The sequence below is a fragment of the Engystomops pustulosus genome, chromosome 4 (genome assembly GCF_040894005.1).
Source record: "Engystomops pustulosus chromosome 4, aEngPut4.maternal, whole genome shotgun sequence".
Taxonomy (NCBI): domain Eukaryota; kingdom Metazoa; phylum Chordata; class Amphibia; order Anura; family Leptodactylidae; genus Engystomops; species Engystomops pustulosus.
In genome coordinates this window covers 209,975,964-209,998,701 of record NC_092414.1, presented here as the reverse complement: position 1 = coordinate 209,998,701, position 22,738 = coordinate 209,975,964, and the positions used below count along the sequence as shown (strand labels likewise).

The 22,738-nt window shown below is 47.0% G+C and overlaps 1 protein-coding gene across 1 annotated transcript in view; it reads right to left on the bottom strand.

Moving 5' to 3' along the window:
- Nucleotides 1-21,998: 21,998 nt before the first annotated feature.
- Nucleotides 21,999-22,738, bottom strand: part of LOC140128565 (complement C3-like) — a 92,823-nt gene continuing 92,083 nt past the window's right edge. Inside the window, exons 43-44 of the mRNA XM_072150263.1 lie at nt 22,255-22,387; nt 21,999-22,154 (exon numbers count right to left, since the gene is read on the bottom strand). Coding sequence (XP_072006364.1) covers nt 21,999-22,154; nt 22,255-22,387 — 289 coding nt within the window. The remainder of the gene's footprint in view (nt 22,155-22,254; nt 22,388-22,738) is intronic.

Below are 22,738 nucleotides of genomic sequence, written 5' to 3'. Positions count from 1 at the left end.
GATTGAAGCGTAAATAAAGCTCATGTCTTTCATTGCAGGCGCACCCGTGTGCCTCTTGTGATTATCTGTTGTGACCTCTGCTTTCGTTCCTGACCTTGATTCCTTACCGCCTGTCTTGACCTTTAGCTTCAACCCCGACTCTGATCCTGTGCCGCCTGTCCGGACCACCTGCCTGACCTCGACTCTGATTCTGCCTGCCGATTGTGTACCTCGACTGGACCACCACTGCGGGCAAAGCTGCGCCTGTGGAGCGATCTGGTGGTATCCCACCGCAGCAAGTCCAACCCGCTTTGTGGCGGGCTCTGGTAAATACTGGGTGCCACTTAGACTCCCAGGTGTAGGCTTACATCATGGCTCGCTGTGGTTCAGTGGGTCCACCACCACCGACCCTGACAGTACCAAATAAAACAAAGAGCAGATCTACCAGTCTTATCTGAACCTTGTACCAATAATCTCTCTGTCCCTACATCTATATACGACCAATCCCCTGTGTTATTATACATTACCGCACCCCTCTAACCCAGTGCAAATATCTCCTTTAGTTTATGATACCTTCATTAGGTGGCATTAATCTGTCCAAGTATAAAATAAAAATAAAGAGGTGAATAAAAACATTTTCCCAAAGACTCCCCTCCCTAACTGGACGCCCAAGGCACAGGTTCTTGTGTGCCTAGTGGTAAATATGGCCCTGACTGGGAGAATATAATCAGATCCAATACAGAGACCAGTATTGAACTCCTGGATGCCACAATAAACACCAAGCGTATGATTACATTTCAGTAACTGTGTTCAATACTTGTTCTATGTAATTACACATAACCTAATTAATGGACATCTATGATGTGATTTCTTACCAGCGAGGATTAGATTAGTTGTTATCTACATCTACTGATAATTTCATGCCAATAACACATTTAGAAATCTATTTAGTTCTATACTTAGTTCACCTGATTTATGTGACTTGGTTCCATTTAAACAAATCCCAATTTGGACTTTTGCCTGTACATAAACCTAAGTTCTACCTTTTTGTGCTGATAAATGAGATCAACTCAGGGCAATGTACATGGAGATAAGCTGCTGTGCCCTGTTTTTCATTGTCTCATAACTTTTCATACTCTTTTGAGTCTTTTGAGGCCCCTAATTTTACCACAAAAACCTGGTAAAACCTATATTTTTTTTATTCGAGTATAAGCCGAGTTTGGGTTTTCAGCACATTTTTTTGTGCTGAAAAACTAGGCTTATACTCGAGTATATATGGTACATTAAAAAACAGTGATTAGTGATGAACAGTTCAGATCAGTAAAGAATTAAAGGGGTTTTGCACACATTGATGTGAAGACCAATCAAACTGTTGTTTGGGATTCGGTTCTGAGTCAGGGAAAAGAACCAAGCTGCAAAAGCCAATCAAGCAGCATGCAGCCCCTTTGCAAACATAGGTATGTCCTCTGTAGGTATACATGTGATTGGTCGGACTGAAACTGTGACAGTATAACAGTAGAGTTACATGTACAGGCACCATTACACACAGGAGACAGAGTTAGAGAGAGTTTGCTTCATAATGTCAGTCAGATAGGCACGGACAGTAATTACTAGACATGAGCGAACATACTCGTCCGAGCTTGATGCTCGTTCGAGCATAAGCGTACTCGTAACTGCTCGTTGCTCTGACGAATACTTCGCCCGCTCGAGAAAATTGCAGCTCCCGCCGTTTTTATTTTTGGCGGCGAGAAACAGAGCCAATCACAAGCCAGGAGACTCTGCACTCCACCCAGCATGACGTGGTACCCTTACACGTCGATAGCAGTGGTTGGCTGGCCAGATCAGGTGACCCTGGGATAGACTAGCCGCTGCCCGCGCTGCTCGGATCATTCTGTGTCTGGATGCCGCTAGGGAGAGAGCTGCTGCTGGTCAGGGAAAGCGTTAGGCTGTTCTATTAGCTTACTGTTAGACAGGAGTGATTCTACAAGAACCCAACAGCCCTTGTTAGGGCTAGAATAGCGTTATATTTTCTTTTTTTTTGTTTGTTTGTGGCTGGGTTTGCTGACACTAGTAGTGCAGCTAGTACCATATTGTGAGGAATTTGCAGGGAGACTTGCGAACGTTCTATTTAGCTCTTAGTGACACACACATCTCAAACACCTAAGTGGGACAATTTATTAGGGGTTTGATTGAATAAGGCCAGTGTTGGCGAACCTATGACACACGTGTCAGCACTGACACGCGTAGTCATTTTTGCTGACACGCTGCCGCCCAGCGCCCGCTGTCCTCCCCCCTCCCTGTGTATTGTGCTGCCCCAGTGTAATGTGCTACCCCTATGTTAATGTCCCACCCCCGTCCTTTTGTTTCTGTCCCTGTGCAATGTGCTCCCCCTGTGTTAATGTCCCTGTGTAATGTGCTACATCTATGTTAATGTCCCGCCCCCGTCCTTGTGTTTCTGTCCCTGTGTAATGTGCTCCCCCTGTGTTAATGTCCCTGTGTAATGTGCTGCCCCTGTGTTAATGTCCCGCCCCCGTCCCTGTGTTTCTGCCCCCTGCTTACCTGTCCGGCGCCGCGTTGGTCCGCCCACCTTCTGCAACTCCTCCGGCTCCTCCAGGCTGCAATGCGCGCTGCTCGTCACGTGACTGAGGCGACCTGACGTCAGGTCACGTCAGTCACGTGACCCGAGGCGCGTGGTGCAACCTGGAGGAGCCGAGCCGCCTGCAGTACAGCTACTGGGAAGAAGACATCACTGGGTAAGTATGTAAGTTTATTATTATATTATATTTAAAGGGAGGGCACTAGGGGTATTTTAGTAGTTAAGGGAGGGTGCTAGGGGTAATTTAGTAGTAAAGGGAGGGTGCTAGGGGTAATTTAGTAGTAAAGGGAGGGTGCTAGGGGTAATTTAGTAGAAAAGGGAGGCCGCTAGGGGTATTTTAGTAGTAAAGGGAGGCCGCTAGGGGTATTTTAGTAGTAAAGGGAGGGCGCTAGGGGTATTTTAGTAGTAAAGGGAGGCCGCTGCTGGACATGTTATTAATAAGGGGAGGCCGCTGCTGGACATGTTATTAATAAGGGGAGGCCGCTGCTGGACATGTTATTACAAAATTAGGTTTTTCCTAAAGGTGACACAGCACCCGAGTTATGCTCGTTTTTTTGGCAAATTTTGACACACCAAGCTCAAAAGGTTGCCCATCACTGAATTAGGCAGTCTGCTTTTTCTTTTTTTTTTACTTTTCTTTTTTTTTATAACTTAAAGTCATCAGGCACAGCACAAAATCCACTTGTGTGCTGTCAGTGTAGATAGAAACTAGCCATAGTAATAGGATAGCATCGTTTTGTTAAAAAAACAGAAACACAAAAAAACACCAAAAAAAGCACCAAGAAAACACATAAAAAATTTACAGTTTACACTTTAATTTTGAAAATGTTGAACCCGAGGGCTAGGGGTAGAGGACGAGGGCGTGGGCATGGGCGTCCAACTACTGCAGGGGTCAGAGGCCGTGGTCCTGGGTGGGGTGAGACACCACCTGCTGATGAGGGAGCAGGGGGATGCCGCAGAGCTACACTCCCTAGGTTCATGTCTCAAGTTACTGGGACTCGTGGTAGAGCACTGTTGAGGCCAGAACAGTGCAAACATGTGATGTCGTGGATTGCGGACAATGCTTCTAGCCATTTGTCCAACAGTCAGTCTTCCACGCAGTCCACCCATGTCACCGAAATCAGCACTCCTCCAGCTCCTCCACCTCAGCCTCCTTTCCCCCAGTCTGCCTTCTCCCAGCAAAATTATCATTTGAACCGGCATACTCTGAGGAACTGTTTTCTGGACCCTTCCCAGAGTCACAAACCACTTGTCCGGTTGCTGCTGAGCTATTTTCCGATGCCCAGGTTTTCCACCGGTCGCAGTCTGTGGGTGATGATGACATTGTTGACGTAGTGGAAGAAGTGTGTAAAGAGGTGTCGGACGATGAGGAGACACGGTTGTCAGACAGTGGTGAAGTTGTTGTCAGGGCAGGAAGTCCGAGGGGGGAGCAGACTGAGGGATCAGAGGATGATGAGGTGACAGACCCAAGCTGGGTTGATAGGCCGGGTGAACACAGTGTTTCTGAGATGGAGGCGAGTCCTCGATGAGAACAGGTTGGAAGAGGCAGTGGTGGGGTCAAACAGAGACGCAGGGACAGAGCTGGTGCATCAGTGCCAAATTATTTCACGTAGTGAAGCTCCCGTGGCGAGGGCTAGATTTTCGGAAGTCTGGAGGTTCTTTAAAGAAACACCGGATGACCGACGGACTGTGGTGTGCAACCTGTGCCACACCAGGATCAGCAGGGGTTCTACCACTACCAGCTTAATTACCATCCGTATGCGAAGGCATATGAATGCTAAACACCCCACTCTATGGAACCAAGGCCGTTCACCTCCGGCCGGGCACACCACTGCTCCTTCCCCTGGGTCACCTGCTGCCTCTGCTAGTCAGCCCCCTGCCCAGGACCCCGGCCCAAACACCTCCCAATGTCTCTATGCGCAGCGTTCAGCTCTCCATACCCCAGACGCTGGAGCGCAAGAGGAAGTACAGTGCAACCCACCAACACGCCCAAGCCCTCAACGTCCACATCTCCAAACTGCTTAGCCTGGAGATGCTGCACTATAGGCTGGTAGAGACCGAGGCCTTTCGCAACCTCATGGCGGCGGCCGCCCCTCGGTATTCGGTCCCCAGACGCCACTACTTTTCCCGATGTGCCGTCCAAGCCCTGCACCAGCATGTGTCAGACAACATCATCTGTGCCCTGACCAACGCCGTGCAGAAATAGAGAAAAACTGGGTCAAGGAGTGAGACGCGCTATATCCAAAGTGTATTGTTGATTATTTTTATTGGAATTATGACAATTATGACTAGTCATAATTCCAATAAAAATAATCAACAATACACTTTGGATGTAGCGCGTCTCACTCCTTGACCCCGTTTTTTCTATATTTCTGCACGATACATCTGGATCCACATCCAGCTCCGGGGCGTGACGCTGCAACTCCACTCCAATATCCCCCTCCCCCATTTTGTGCATACCATTTTGGCGCCTGGCTCTAGATAATCCCTCCCAACTTTTACCTCTCCTCCTCTGACCAACGCCGTTTCTGACAAGGTCCACCTGACCACGGACACGTGGACGAGTGCTGCCGGGCAGGGCCACTATATATCGCTGACGGCACATTGGGTTAACTTGGTGGAGGCTGGGACCGAGTCTGACCCTGGGGCTGGTCATATACTGCTGACACCGAGGATTGCGGGGCCTACCTCGGTCCAGGTCTCTCAGGCCTACTATGCCTCCTCCTCCTCCCACCCCTCCTCCATCTTCTCCTCCGAATTACCATCCGTAGACATGGCGCCATCAGTCGGTAGCTCTAGGCACAGCAGCAGTGCCGTCGCTAAGCGACAGCAGGCGGTGCTCAAACTGCTGAGCCTAGGCGATAAAAGGCACACCGCCCAAGAGCTATTACAGGGCATCACGGCGCAGACTGATCTGTGGCTGGCACTGCTGAACCTGAAGCCAGGCATGGTTGTGTGTGACAACGGCCGTAACCTGGTGGCGGCTCTGCAACTCGGCAGAGCCTGGCCCATGTGTTGAATCTTATAGTTCAGCGGATCTTCAAGACATACCCCAATCTGTCTGATTTGCTCACGAAGGTGAGCCGCATCTGTGCACATTTCTGAAGTCCAGCACAGATGCTGCCACTCTCAGGGCAGCGCAGCGCTGCCTCCAAGTGCCTGCTCACCGACTGTTGTGCGACGTGCCCACAAGGTGGAATTCAACATTAACCAGACATTAACCAGTTATCCAGAGTTTACCAGCAGCGCAGAGCGATTGTAGACTGCCAGATGTCAACTTCCACCAGAACTGGTAGTCAGGTCAGTCAGCTTCCTCAAGTCTACAATGAGGAGTGGACATGGATGTCTGATATCTGTCAGGTGCTGAGTCAACACAGATGGTCAGTGGCGATGCCGCCATCATCAGCCTCACCATCCCGCTGCTTGGCCTGTTGAAAAACTCTCTGGTCAGCATGAAGTCAGAAGCTTTGCGCCACAAGAGACGGGGGAAGAAGATTCCCTTGTTGATAGCCAAAGCACCCTCAGGTCTGTTTCTCAGTGCATATCGGAGGAGGTGGAGGAAGATGAGGAGGAAGAGGAGGAGAATGTTGGCGAGACAGAAGAGTGGAGCATTGCTCAGTCCTTCACTGTTCAGCGTGTATGGGCAGAAGAAGAGGAGTTGGAGGAGTTGGAGGAGGAGGAAATGGACAGTCAGGCCAGTGAGGGGAGTGAATTCTTGCGCGTTGGGACTCTGGCGCATATGGCAGATTTCATGCTAGGCTGCCTATCCCGTGACCCTCGCGTTCAAAGAATTTATTCCAGCACCGATTACTGGGTATTCACTCTCCTGGACCCACGGTACAAGCAAAATCTTTCCACTCTCTTCCCTGGAGAGGAAAGGAGTGTGAGAATGCATGAATACCAGCAGGCCCTGGTGCACAAGCTGAAACAGTATTTCCCTTCTGACAGCGCTAGCAGCAGAGGGCGTACTTCTGCGGGACAAGTAGCGAGGGAGAGTAGGCGAGCAGGCAGCTTTTCCAGCACTGGCAGGGGTACGCTTTACAAGGCCTTTGCCAGTTTTATGCCACCCCAGCAAGACACTGTCACCTGTCCCCAGTCTCGGCAGAGTAGGGCTGATCTTTACAGAAAGATGTTGTCCAAGCGGGTTTTAAGTGCAGCTGGTGGCATCATGACCGATAAGCGTACACGCCTGTCAACTGACAGCGCTGAGAGGCTGAAGCTTATCAAGATGAATAAAGCCTGGATTTCTCAGGATTTCCATTCTCCACCAGGTGAAAAAAGCTCAACCTGAATAATGTATGCACTCCTCCTCCTCATTTTCCTCCTTCTCCTCCTTTTTGTACACTAAAGCAGAGGAAACTGGCTATTTTTTGCCAGGGCCAACTGGCTCTAGGTATAGTACTCTCTGTTTTTAATTTTTCTGGAGGGCCACCTAGCTGGTCCTCTGTTTTAAACAATTTTTGGGAGTGCCACATACAGGTACTCTATGTATTTAATTTTTCTGGAGGGCCACCCACCCGGTCCTCTGGTTTGAAAACTTTTTTGGACTGCCACATACAGGCACTCAATCTATTTAATTTTTCTGGAGGACCACCTACCTGCTCCTCTGGTTTGAAAACTTTTTTGTACTGCCACATACAGGCACTACCCAAATTAAATTGTCTCCATAGCAGCCTCCCTACGTCGTCTTTATAGCTGCCTCCACACGTTGTCTCCATTGCTACCTCCACACATCATCTCCATAGCTGCCTCTCAAAGTCGTCCATATAGCTGCCTCCATACATCGTCCCCTAAGCAAACGAGCTGTGTCAGGCAGAATTTTGGGTTGTTTTCATGGCTTCCACATCAAACTTGTTAACTTTGTCGCCACCCTGCTGTGTTATCCACAAAATATACTGGCAAACTTTTATCATTTACCCATATTATTTCAGCGCTTCTTGCGCATCTGTTTACATCCCCCTCACCCGCCGTAACCAAAACTTATAAGAACAGTAATACACTTGATCTTGTCCAAAAGGTTCTTAGAAGTGCTGTTTGTAGCCCCCGCCTGCTTTGAAAATGATACTTTTTTCAAAGGAAACGCTTCTGGCCCCCAGGCCCATTTTGGGTGGGGAGGAGCCGAAAGACAGGGGCTTGGACAGGCGAAAGCTCGCCTGGCAGTGGACCGCCAGCTCCATCCCAAGATTAGGCAGCCTCAGAGGCATCCATGCATACTGCCCCTACTGTTTCCTGTCCATTTCGCCGCCACGATCCTCCACAATGTCCACCAATGTCTCCATGCGCAACTTTCAACTGTCTATACCCCAGACGCTGGAGCGCGAGAGGATATACAGCACATCATCCCCAGGCAGAATTTTCAGGTGTTTCACCAGATACATAATGGAACTCGGCGCATCTGTCGCCGCCATGCTGGAGACCTGAAGTTTCAATCATAGCAGCGCAATATGGATGTCCCATACTGTCACTCTTAATCATGGAAGTCGTCTCCATGGCTGCCTCCATCCAATTATTGGATGTTTTAGATGCTATCTAGCCTCATTCGGTCACTCTGTCATCGCCATGCTGTTGCCCACAATTTTGGCATAATTGTGCGATTAAGCAGCCTCAGAGGCATACATGCATGCTGCCCCTGCTGTTTCCTTAACAAAACCTTAAGAGAGCACATGAGTGAAATCTGGTTCATAGAAGTCTCATTATACCATTAGGTTAAAATTTAATTCCTTTTATTTAATCATTACATTTATTTAAAAACAACAGTATGACAACAGTAGTACAAACAAGAAATAAGTTATCCTCGGGAGTTCCACTAAAGCGTCCACACTCCCCAGAAACACAGGAATATATCCAGGTTACTGTCCACATTTAAATTAGTCAAAAGAGTATTATAAAGTGCCAGTGCACCAATATCCATACATAAATTTATCGCAAAATATCCTGTAAAGTGCCAGTGCAACAAAAAATGGCAGTACAACCCAACATAAATATGTGGCTGGAATTTTAAGTGTTATATGCCTTTTTTTTACATTGTACGGAATGGCGAAATTGGCTTACCCATGTTCTGTTCGGTGTGGGCGCTGATACCCCGACGCGCGTTTCGCGTTGCCGCTTCCTCAGGGGGCCTGTGTGTGCATGTGTGTGCCTTCTTGTATTTAAACATCTCGGCGTGTCACGTGGGCAGGATGAGGTGACGCCCCACTTCGGCCGGAACCAGACAGGGCAAAGAAGCCACTCCCCCGACCGCGTCATCGCGGGAGTGGCAACTGCCGCGTCACATGATCCGCCCTAATGCTGACGTCATACCCCACTCCGCCGCTGATCCCCGCCCCCAGTGTCAAAACGGAGGATACAGCCCTGGACCCGAGAACATGTTACTCGGGAACAGTGGTGCACCTCCGCCGCACGGGAGAGCCGGTTACAAGGTACGCAGTTTTTTTTGGACACATCGTGTGCCGGAAAAAGATAAAAAATGTCGAGGGGGAAATCAAAGTACAGAGAGATGGGGGAAAAAAAAAAAAAATCATAGTTCGTGCGAGATGGAGCATGGTAATGTGAGCTGGTTGGAAATGTTGGAATATATATATATATGTTAACTGGGATCCTATTATAAATTTAATATTGATTTGTGAAATATTATGAATGTGCATGATTATGTGTTAGTGATAACATGCAAGTGAAGAAAAATGACGATGTATATAAATGTGAATATTATGATTATTACTGTGTGGGAAATACTATAATGCAGAATGTGGTTGTGTAAACATTGTGAATGAAACTATATGTGTGGCACGCTATGTATTACATTTAAACTCCAATTGAGATAAATAAAAAGTGCTATTGCGGTGACTAAAAAAACCTATAAGTGAACTCTTATAATTGCAATAACCCATCCCTCCCACCTAGATCACTACCAAATCAATACAAACACACTAATCAATAACCCTACCACCCCATCCCCCCCCCCCCCCCGGGAGCCACCACCCCCATCCTAATCCCCCATACCTCCCACACACTCCACTCACCCCCCCCCTCCCCCAAAAAAACAACCACCACCCCTTATCCCACCCACTAGCTTTGATAGAGCCAGAAAACAATCAAGAAATGACCTACTGATCACTGGCTCCGCATGTAAAAAGAGGGCAGTTGAGGACAATTGCGTGAGATTTTTTTCGCAACATATAATGACAAATGGCCTGAAATGAGGGCTATTTTAACTAAATATTGGCCAATATTACAGACTGATACCGCATTGAAAGATACTTTACAAGATAGACCAGCATTAACCGCCAGACGGAGTAAAAATCTGAAAGACTTACTGGTTAGCAGTCATTACACACCCAAAATTGAGAGACCATTTGGTGCGAGAGACAGGAAGCAGGGATGCTTCCCATGTGGTGACTGTATAGCTTGCCAAAATATTTTAAGGACACAGGAATTTGATACCACGGATGGGAGTAGGACCTTCAAAATACGTGAGTATATTTCGTGTAGCAGCACAAATGTCATCTACTACGCAACCTGTGGCTGCCCTTTAGTTTATATAGGGATGACGATCAGGGAACTGCGAGTCCGCACAAGGGAACACGAAAGAGACATAATGAAGGCCCGACAAGTGAGCACCCCATTAGAACTGAGCCAATTAAAGACATTACCCAGACATTTCAGAACCCACCACAATTGCGATCCTAAAACTTTTAGGGTTCGTGGAATTGAACAAATCCATCTAGGCATCAGAGGCGGTAATGCAAAGAAATTGCTAGCACAAAAGGAGTGCAAGTGGATTGTACTCCTGGATACAAAGGTTCCAAAAGGCCTCAATGAAGCATTGACTTTTTCTCCCTTTTTATAAGATGCTTCCCTCGAAGTAGTCCTGTTCTAACCAATCTATCTCTAATCTCCAAATATAATCTCACACAAAGTGTAAAATGTAATTATATTCCCTTGTTTTTCCCTCTCCCCTACTCGGTTTTTTAATTTTATCTTGTTTGTAGTCTTAAAGCAGAATGACTAAAATATGCATTTTTTCGTATTAAGATCCAATATAGAATATACAGACACGATGTTTTGACGTACCTTCCTGTGTTGCGCTGTGTGATGGTTTCGGAGATGGAAATCGACGTGATGAGGGTGGATGTTACGAGAGGAAACCTAAAAAGAAAAATTACAATATAAGAAATGGATTTATATACAACTTACCATGTGGAACCCTGAACATGGACTCATACGAGACTCTCCTGATTCTCCTTGTACTTGATGGACATGCATGGGCACTAAGTAGGACCTGGAATGTAGCATAAAATGGGCATTACCCAGGATTAACTAATGGGGTCCGGACTCACAAGGGCGTAGGTGTGGGGTTTGGGATAAGGGGTGGGATAAGGGGTGGTGGTTGTTTTTTTGGGGGTGGGGTGGGGGTGAGTGGAGTGTGTGGGAGGTATGGGGGATTAGGATGGGGGTGGTGGCTCCCGGGGGGGGGGGGGGATGGGGTGGTAGGGTTATTGATTAGTGTGTTTGTATTGATTTGGTAGTGATCTAGGTGGGAGGGATGGGTTATTGCAATTATAAGAGTTCACTTATAGGTTTTTTTAGTCACCGCAATAGCACTTTTTATTTATCTCAATTGGAGTTTAAATGTAATACATAGCGTGCCACACATATAGTTTCATTCACAATGTTTACACAACCACATTCTGCATTATAGTATTTCCCACACAGTAATAATCATAATATTCACATTTATATACATCGTCATTTTTCTTCACTTGCATGTTATCACTAACACATAATCATGCACATTCATAATATTTCACAAATCAATATTACATTTATAATAGGATCCCAGTTAACATATATATATATTCCAACATTTCCAACCAGCTCACATTACCATGCTCCATCTCGCACGAACTATGAATTTTTTTTTTTTCCCCCATCTCTCTGTACTTTGATTTCCCCCTCGACATTTATTATCTTTTTCCGGCACACGATGTGTCCAAAAAAAACTGCGTACCTTGTAACCGGCTCTCCCGTGCGGCGGAGGTGCACCACTGTTCCCGAGTAACATGTTCTCGGGTCCAGGGCTGTATCCTCCGTTTTGACACTGGGGGCGGGGATCATGGGGGCAGCGGCGGAGTGGGGAATGACGTCAGCATTAGGGCGGATCATGTGACACGGCAGTTGCCACTCCCGCGATGAGGCGGTCGGGGGCGTGGCTTCTTTGCCTTGTCTGGTTCCGGCCGAAGTGGGGCGTCACCTCATCCCTCCCACGTGACACGCCGAGATGTTTAAATACAAGAAGGCACACACATGCACACACAGGCCCCCTGAGGAAGCGGCAACGCGAAACGCGCGTCGGGGTATCAGCGCCCACACCAAACAGAACATGGGTAAGCCAATTTCGCCATTCCATACAATGTAAAAAAAAGGCATATAACACTTAAAATTCCAGCCACATATTTATGTTGGGTTGTACTGCCATTTTTTGTTGCACTGGCACTTTACAGGATATTTTGCGATAAATTTATGTATGGATATTGGTGCACTGGCACTTTATAATACTCTTTTGACTAATTTAAATGTGGACAGTAACCTGGATATATTCCTGTGTTTCTGGGGAGTGTGGACGCTTTAGTGGAACTCCCGAGGATAACTTATTTCTTGCTTGTACTACTGTTGTCATACTGTTGTTTTTAAATAAATGTAATGATTAAATAAAAGGAATTAAATTTTAACCTAATGGTATAATGAGACTTCTATGAACCAGATTTCACTCATGTGCTCTTTTAAGGTTTTGTTAAGGTATAATAGAGTGGGTTCGCATAAATTTACGAACAAATGACACGACTGAATTTTGTGCTAACTTCTTGGTTTGGTGCCCTGCTGTTTCCTGTCCATTTCTGTGGTGTTTCCATCCTTTTCTGAGGTTCCCAGGTGTTTGGCCAAGCTTCCCTGTGCAGACCCTTGGTCCCCTTGAAAAATGCTCGAGTCTCCCATTGACTTCAGTGGGGCTCGTTATTCGAGACAAGCACTCGAGCATCAGGAAACGTTTGTCTCGAATAACGAGCACCTGAGCATTTAAGTGCTCGCTCATCTCTAGTAATTACCCTTTTCAGGGCACTTCTGTCCATAAAGGAGACTACTCTTCTTAGGGATAGGTGGAAAGCTGAAATAATTTCCCTTACTAGTGTAAGGGAAATGCATTATGCTACTAATAGGCTACTAAAGTGAAGGAAAAATTTTACTGATTATTGAGGATTATGCAGCAACACTGGGAAAGACCACACATGAATGTTACCATTTACTGATATATCCAGTGAGATCTTGAAGGTCCTGTGCATGGTGTGTGTTCATATCTTTGACATTCACACCCTGCTGCTGCAGTTTCCTATCTGTAGTTCAGAGGAGTTTTAGCCTGCCCACCCCCTGCCTCATATGCCCACTGCGCATTCTAAAGAAAAAGGAGATGGGCATGGGAAATAAATACAAATGGTATTCAGCGCAAACAAGTTAAAATCAATTAAAAGGAGCATGGGGAAGATATGTCCAGTGTATGGGAGAGCTAGGGAGAGTGACAGCCCCTCGCATGATATCTCCTCCATCTCCCAAATTCATTGTGACATCATCTCCTTCTGACAGGACCGATAGCTCATAAATTATTGCTGATGCTTAGTTATAAGGTTGTGTACAGTGAGATACTCCAGGATAGCATCTCTAACAAACCCCTTTAAATATTTTCCTTACAACAGAAGTTAGACTCACAGGTCTGTAGTTTCCAGCATCACTTTTTGATCCGTTTTTTGTATCTTTGTACCACATTTGCTGTGCACCAGTCCTCAAATATTAAATCTTCAAATATTAAAAATAACTGTCTGACGGTGTATCATGGTACATATTTCATGCAGAACACGGGGTGTATGCCATCTGGCTCCAGTGATTTGTCTATTTTAGTTGTTGTGATTCAACACTGTACCTCTTCCTGGGTTAAACTGTTAACATTCCAAAGATAATTTACGTTACTACTCATCATGTTTTCCCACAGGGGTTTTTCCTGTGCCACCATTGTGATGCACGTGACCCTTTTGTGGCGCATCTGCACTAGCCTCCATGTGACACAGACTAGGGGGCGTGCCGGCGGCCCGTGGACTGATTCGGACCGAGCGCCATATTTAACTTTCAAATGAGCGCACACCGTATGTTAAAGGTGCACCACAAAAGAGATGGTGAACTCTGACTTCCTAAGTAAATGTGCCCCATGTGTAAATGCACCCTCAGGTCTGCAGCATGAAATCTCCTGCTAGTCTCGGGGGTGTCAAGAGTTTCCATATTAATGCAGATGGTGGGTGCTGCTCTTCTTGGTAATGTTTGAATCAGGTGTGAAATTTAGAGCTTAATAACTTTTGAAACACAAATAATTCTTCTTATCTATGAATGGGCACACCTACCATACCCCCAGTTGTGATGCTTGCCTCAGGCGGCACTTTGTAACATTTCTAAGGGGGCGGCACATCAGGTAGCAGATACTGGTAGTATATCAGATGTTGTTGACTATTGCAAAAGCCCTGCCTCAGTAAGGCTCGAGTCACATCGCATTTCTAGCATGAAGCAGAATAACGTATCCATCACAGAATTGCAAAAATAAAGGATGGATTTTCAGTTCTATGTTTTTTCTCTGTTTTTGTGGTGAAAATGTCTTATTAATTGCGTTTGTCAATGTCTACTTGATGAAATATGCAGAAAGTACACTAAATATTCCTCCATCTTGTCTATAGACGTGAATCCATACACCCAAGATCAAATTTGGATATTTTTTAATAGAGATGAGCGAACACACTCGTCCGAGCTTGATGCTCGTTCGAGCATTAGCGTACTCGAAACTGCTCGTTGCTTGAACGAATATTTTGCCAGCTCGAGAAAATGGCATCTCCCGCCGTTTTGCTTTTTGGCGGCCAGAAACAGAGCCAATCACAAGCCAGGATACTCTGCACTCCACCCAGCATGACGTGGTACACTTACACGTCGATAGCAGTGGTTGGCTGGCCTGATCAGGTGACCCTGGAATAGACTAGCCCCTGCCTACGCTGCTCGGATCATTCTCTGTCTGGATGCCGCAAGGGAGAGAGCTGCTGCTGCAGGGATAGCGTTAGGCTGTTATATTAGCTTACTGTTAGGCAGGAGTGAGTCTACAAGAACCCAACAGCCTTTGTTAGGGCTGGAATAGCGTTAATTTATTTTTTTTTTTTGTTTGCTTGTGGCTGGACTTGCTGGCACTAGTAGTGCAGCTAGTACCATATTGTGAGGAATTTGCAGGGAGACTTGAGAACATTCTATTTAGCTCTTTCTGACACACATATCCATCTCAAACACCTAAGTGGGACAATTTATTAGGGGTTTGATTGAATTAGGCACAGTCTGCCGATTTTTTTTTTCAAAACTTAAAGTGACAGGCACACTACAAAATCCAGTTGTGTGCTTTCTGTGTAGGTTAGAAACTAGGCATACAAGAACCCAACCGGCTTTCTTAGGGTTACAACAGCGTTATATATATATATATATATTTATATATATATATATATATATATATATATATATATATATATATATATATTTGGTTGATTTGCTTGTGGCTGGCCTTGCTGGCACTAGTAGTGCAGCTAGTATCATATTGTGACGAATTTGCAGGGAGTCTTGCCGACGTTCTGTTGTGCTCTTAGTGACACACATATCCATCTCAAACATCTAAGTAGAACAATTTATTAGGGGTTTGATTGAATTAGGCACAGTCTGCTTTTTTTTTCTTTTTTTATTCTTAACTAAAAGTCATCAGGCACAGCACAAAATCCCGTTGTGTGCTGTCAGTGTAGGTTAGAAACTAGCCATAGCAATAGGATAGCATTGTTTTGTTAAAAAAACAAAAACACAAAAAAACACAAAAAAAATGTACAGTTTACACTTTAATTTTGAAAACGTTGAACCCGAGGGCTAGGGGTAGAGGACGAGGGCGTGGGCGTCCAACTACTGCAGGGGTCAGAGGCCGTGGTCCTGAGCGGGGTGAGACACCACCTGCTGATGAGGGAGCAGGGGAACGCTGCAGAGCTACACTCCCTAGGTTCATGTCTCAAGTTACTGGGACTCGTGGTAGAGCACTGTTGAGGCCAGAACAGTGCAAACAGGTGATGTCATGGATTGCGGACAATGCTTCTAGCCATTTGTCCACCAGTCCGTCTTTCACGCAGTCCACCCATGTCACCGAAATCAGCACTCCTCCAGCTCCTCCACCTCAGCCTCCTTCCCCCCAGTCTGCCCCCTCCCAGGAAAATTTGGCATTTGAACCGGCATACTCTGAGGAACTGTTTTCTGGACCCTTCCCAGAGTCCGGTTGCTGCTGAGCTGTTTTCCGATGCCCAGGTTTTCCACCAGTCGCAGTCTGTGGGTGATTATGACACCTTAAAGAGGTGTCGGACGATGAGGAGACACGGTTGTCAGAGAGTGGTGAAGTTGTTGTCAGGGCAGGAAGTTCGAGGGGGGAGCAGACTGAGGGATCGGAGGATGATGAGGTGACAGACCCAAGCTGGGTTGATAGGCCGGGTGAACACAGTGCTTCTGAGATGGAGGCGAGTCCTCAACGAGAACAGGTTGGAAGAGGCAGTGGTGGGGCCAGACGGAGAGGCAGGGCCAGAGCTGGTGCATCAGCGCCAGATGTTTCACGTAGTGAAGCTCCCGTGGCGAGGGCTAGATTTTCGGAAGTCTGGAGGTTCTTTAAAGAAACACCGGATGACCGACGGACTGTGGTGTGCAACCTGTGCCACACCAGGATCAGCAGGGGTTCCACCACTAGCAGCTTAACCACCACCAGTATGCGCAGGCATATGAATGCTAAACACCCCACTCAATGGATCCAAGGCCGTTCACTTCCGGCCGGGCACACCACTGCTCCTTCCCCTGTGTCATCTGCTGCCTCTGCTAGTCAGCCCCCTGCCCAGGACCCCGGCACAAACACCTCCCATGCGGATACCACACCTTCACCTCCACGATCCTCCACAGCATCCACCAATGTCTCCATGCGCAGCGTTCAGCTCTCCATACCCCAGACGCTGGAGCGCCAGAGGAAGTACAGAGAAACCTACCCACACGCCCAAGCCCTCAATGTCCTCATCTCCAAATTACTTAGCCTGGAGATGCTGCCCTATAAATTGGTAGAGACCGAGGCCTTTCACAAACTCATGCCGCCCCTCGGTATTCGGTCCCTAGCCGCCACTACTTTTCCCGATGTGCCGTCCAAGCCCTGCACCAGCACGTGTCAGACAACATCATCCATGCCCTGACCAACGACGTTTCTGACAAGGTCCACCTGACCATGGACACGTGGACGAGTGCTGCCAGGCAGGGCCACTATATATCGCTGACGGCACATTGGGTTAACTTGGTGGAGGCTGGGACCGAGTCTAACCGTGGGGCTGCTCATATACTGCCGAGGCCGAGGATTGCGGGGCCTACCTCGGTCCAGGTCTCTCAGGCCTACTATGCCTCCTCCTCCTCCCACCCCTCCTCTACCTCCTCCGAATTACCATCCGTGGGCATGGCGCCATCAGTCGGTAGCTCTAGGCACAGCAACAGTGCCGTCGCTAAGCGACAGCAGGCGGTGCTCAGACTGCTGAGCCTAGGTGATAAAAGGCACACCGCCAAAGAGCTACTACAGGGCATCACGGCGCAGACTGATCTGTGGCTGTCACCGCTGAACCGGAAGCCAGGCATGGTTGTGTGTGACAACGGCCGTAACCTTGTGGCGGCTCTGCAACTCGGCAGACTGACACATGAGCCATGCCTGGCCCATGTGTTAAATCTCATAGTTCAGTGGTTCCTCAAGACATACCCCAATCTGTCTGATTTGCTCACGAAGGTGCGCCGCATCTGTGCTTATTTCAGGAAGTCCAACACAGATGCTGCCACTCTCAGGGCAGCGCAGCGCCGCCTCCAACTGCCCGCTCACTGACTGTTGTGCGACGTGCCCACGAGGTGGAATTCAACATTAACCATGTTATCCAGAGTTTACCAGCAGCAAAGAGCGATTGTAGACTGCCAGATGTCATCTTCCACCAGAACTGGTAGTCAGGTCAGTCAGCTTCCTCAAGTCTACAATGAGGAGTGGACGGGGATGTCTGATATCTGTCAGGTGCTCAGTAACTTTGAGGAGTCAACACAGATGGTCAGTGGCGATGCCACCATCATCAGCCTCACCATCCCGCTGCTTGGCCTGTTGAGAAAGTATCTGGTCAGCATGAAGTCAGAAGCTTTGCGCTCGTCACAAGAGACGGGGGAAGAAGATTCCCTTGTTGATAGCCAAAGCACCCTCAGGTCTGTTTCTCAGCGCATATCGGAGGTGGTGAAGGAGGATGAGGAGGAGATTGTTGGCGAGACAGAAGAGGGGAGCATTGCTCAGTCCTTCACTGTTCAGCGTGTATGGGCAGAAGAAGAGGAGTTGGAGGAGTTGGAGGAGGAGGAAATGGACAGTCAGGCCAGTGAGGGGAGTGAATTCTTGCGCGTTGGGACTCTGGCGCATATGGCAGATTTCATGCTAGGCTGCCTATCCCGTGACCCTTGCGTTCAAAGAATTTTTTTTCCTGCACCGATTACTGGTTATTCACTCTCCTGGACCCACGGTACAAGCAAAATCTTTCCACTCTCATCCCTGGAGAGGAAAGGAGTCGGAGAATGCATGAATACCAGCAGGCCCTGGTGCACAAGCTGAAACAGTATTTCCCTTCTGACAGCGCTAGCGGCAGAGGGCGTACTTCTGCGGGACAAGTAGCGAGGGAGAGTAGGCGAGCAGGCAGTTTGTCCAGCACTGGCAGGGGTACGCTTTACAAGGCCTTTGCCAGATTTATGTCACCCCAGCAAGACACTGTCACCTGTCCCCAGTCTTGGCAGAGTAGGGCTGATCCTTACAGAAAGATGGTGAGTGAGGACGCAGCTGACCATACCATCGTCCTAAATGATCACACAGCTCCCTACAACTACTGGGTTTCAAAGCTGGACATGTGGCACGAACTGGCGCTGCATGGCTTAGAGGTTCTTGCCTGCCCTGCCGCTAGCGTGTTGTCCGAGTGGGTTTTCAGTGTAGCTGGTGGCATCATCACCGATAAGCGTACACGCCTGTCGCCTGACAGCGCTGACAGGCTGACGCTTATCAAGATGAATAAAGCTTGGATTTCTCAGGATTTCCATTCTCCACCAGGCGAAAGAAGCTCAACCTGAATAATGTATGCACTCCTCCTCCTCATTGTCCTCCTTCTCCTCCTCTTTGTACACTAAAGCAGAGGAAACTGGCTATTTTTTGCCAGGGCCAACTGGCTCTAGCTATAGTACTCTATGTATTTAATTTTTCTGGAGGGCCAACTACCCGGTCCTCTGTTTTAAACAATTTTTGGGAGTGCCACATACAGGCACTCAATCTATTTAATTTTTTTGGAGGACCAGCTACCTGCTCCTCTGGTTTGAAAACTTTTTTGGACCGCCACATACAGGCACTATCCAAATTGAATTGTCTCCATAGCAGCCTCCACACGTCTTCTTTATAGCTGCCTCCACACGTTGTATCCATTGCTACCTCCACACATCATCTCCATAGCTGCCTCCCAAAGTCATTCATATAGCTGCCTCCATACATCGTCCCCTTAGCAAACGAGCTGTGTCAGGCAGAAAATTGGGTTGTTTTCATGGCTTCCACATCAAACTTGTTAACTTTGTTGCCACCCTGCTGTGTTATCCACAAAATATACTGGGAAACTTTTATCATTTACCGATATTATTTCAGCCCTTCTTGCGCATCTGTTTACATTCCCCTCACCCGCCATAACCAAAACTTATAAAAACACTACTACACTTGATCTTATCCAAAAGGTTCTTAGAAGTGCTGTTTGTAGCCCCCGCCTGCTTTGAAAATTATAATTTTTTCAAAGTAAACGGTTCTGGCCCCCAGGCCCATTTTGGGTGGGGAGGAGCTGAGAGACAGGGGCTTGGACAGGCGAAAGCTCGCCTGGCAGTGGACCGCCAGCTCCATCCCAAGATCCAACTAACATAGTTTTAACTGCAGCACCTTTAATCTACTACTACTTTACTGCCTCCATACATCGTCCCCTTATCAAACGAGCTGTGTCAGGCAGAATTTTCGGGTGTTTTACCAGATACATAATGGATCTCGGCCCATCTGTAGCCGCCATGCTGAAGACCTGAAGTTGCAATCATAGCAGCGAAATATGGATGCCCTATACTGTCGCTCTTAATCATTTCCAAAAAAAACTATTAAAAATCGAACCGCTATGCTATTCCATTATTCCTAGATGAAATATTCAAACGACTCCACCTGCTTTGAAAATTATAATTTTTTCAAAGTAAACGCTTCTGGCCCCCAGGCCCATTTTGGGTGGGGAGGAGCCGAGAGACAGGGGCTTGGACAGGCGAAAGCTCGCCTGGCAGCGGACCGCCAGCTCCATCCCAAGATTAGGCAGCCTCAGAGGCATCCATGCATGCTGCCCCTGCTGTTTCCTGTCCATTTCGCCTCCACGATCCTCCACAGCGTCCACCAATGTCTCCATGCGCAACTTTCAACTGTCTATACCCCAGACGCTGGAGCACGAGAGGATATACTGCACATCATCCCCTTATCAAACGAGCTGTGTCAGGCAGAATTTTCAGGTGTTTCACCAGATACATAATGGAACTCGGCGCATCTGTCGCCGCCATGTTGGAGACCTGAAGTTTCAATCATAGCAGCGTAATATGGATGCCCCATACTGTCACTCTTAATCATGGAAGTCGTCTCCATGGCTGCCTCCACATGTCGTCCCCTTATCAAACGAGCTGTGTCAGGCTCATTTTTCGGGTGTTTCACCAGATACGTTATGGAACTTGGTCACTATGTCGCCACCATGCTGTGTTATTGACTAAATATACCGTCAACCTTTTGTTCACATAGGAAATCATTTCAGCGCTTCTTGCTCACCTCCTTTGGTTCCTCTCTGCCACCCATTGGTTTGAAGCCTGAGTCCATTTGGGGTATGTCGCCATGCCACTCTCTAGCCTGCCGCTGCTGCCACTGCCTCTACATGCCGTCCCCTATAGTGTCAGGGTCAATTATTGCATGTTTTAGATGCTATCTAGCCTCATTCGGTCACTCTGTCATGGCCATGCTGTTGCCCATAATTTTGGCATAATGGTGCGATTAAGCAGCCTCAGAGGCATCCATGCATGCTGCCCCTGCTGTTTCCTGTCCATATCCCTGGTGTTCCCATAATTTTCTAAGGTTTCCAGGTGTTTGGCCAAGCTTCCCTGTGCAGACCCTTGGTCCCCTTGCAAAAATGCTTGAGTCTCCCATTGACTTCTATGGGGTTCGTTATTCGAGACGAGCACTCGAGCATCGGGAAAAGTTTGTCTCGAATAACGAGCACCCGAGCATTTTAGTGCTCGCTCATCTATTTTTTAACAGAACTTTAATTCAAGTAGGGTCTAGATACCTTTATACATCTAAATAACATTGACAGTTATGCTTAATAGAATTTTTCCCCTAAATCCCTTCCTCATCCAACCTCTTTCATTCCTTGGCTGAACTTATGTTGGAATTTGTATCTTTTTTCAACCATATAAACTCTGTAACTAAGTAATTCATAGGCTGTGGAGAGGGGTTAGATCTCAGATGCATGATTTCTACTGAAATGCCATATGTTTTACATAGTGTACATAAGATTTTACATATCTGACTCATATACCGTGCTGTGAAGTTACATGACCAGTGCACTGGGGACATCAGAGTTTTTGCTTATGAGTTTTTTTGTCAATCGCACATTTGCAACGTCAAAGTTAGGCTGTTAAAAATCAGTGTTGCAGTAATTGATGCATACTGTGGGGTTTACTTACTAAGGGTCCCGTGGCCACATTTTTGTTGTGTTTTCCGACTTTTCAGGTATCGCCCCGGGGATTGTGTCGCACGCGATCAGATTTTGGCACATTGGCACTGCTCTCATGCGACAGAAATCGGGGGGGCGGGCCGTCGGACGATTCGGGAAATCCTTAGTATTTAACTTTAAATTTGTGTTGCAAGTTCAAGCACTTACATGTAGTGGGAAGACCTCATCAGGGAAGCAGGATATGGGGCCCACGGACATAGTGAATCATAACTTTTTTGCCACAAGCAGCAGAATGGCTTGGTGTACCCCTGTGTCTATAAAGCCACGGCTGAGGTTCCAAGCTTACACAGAGCTGCGTGAATCTCCATTTCCAGGAAAAAAAATAAAAAAGATGATATTTTATGATGGCCTAATTACTCATATATGGTCACTTTATAAAATCGTTGGTACTTCTAACAACTGTAAACTATATAGTGGTGGCAGCCACCTCACTTGGACCCACACTTATAGATTGGTATTGACTACAGTTACAGCCAACCATAACCTTTTCCATGGCGTTTTGTGTTGTTTATGAGATATAAGCTGACAATGCTGCATATGTTTGTGGCACCAATCAGTAGGTCACAATCATCTTCATTCGCCGCCACAAGGAAATCTATTGGGGTATGTGGAAAAAAAGAAATCTGCAATTGGACACAAAGGTAATTTCTTTATAAAGTAAACAAAGCAGATACAAAAAGAAGTAAAAAAAATAAGATGGGTAGATAGGTTCTACTATCTGACACAGCCACGGAATGACAACTCTTCTGCAAAGGTGGCAAATTCCTCACAAAGTTCAAAATATTCATCATCATGACATTCCCGTTCTGTTGGCCACATCTCAATCCAAGTGTCACTGGTGATGATGTAGGAATATCTGTAAGGGAATCAAACATGTGAATTGTCAGAAGGACACCCATAATATCTCAGTGGTGGCATTAAAGGGGTTTTTAGGAATTCTGGACAATCCAATGGGATGTAGACCAGTAGTGCCAAAGAAGAAAGTGTATTTACTGTATCCTGCTCTGACTCCATATCACAACATGAAGATCTTACTTCCTATGACGTATCTTTGTCATTTCCTCTTATCTACCTTGGTCAAGGAGACCACTGGTGGCAAGAAGTGTTAAGGTCACGTATCAGCTTTAGCCAAAGAAATCTGTGTTGGAGACAAAGTCCAATACAAAGCAGGAGACGAGGGCAGGGTAAATACACTGGTTTTTTTTAA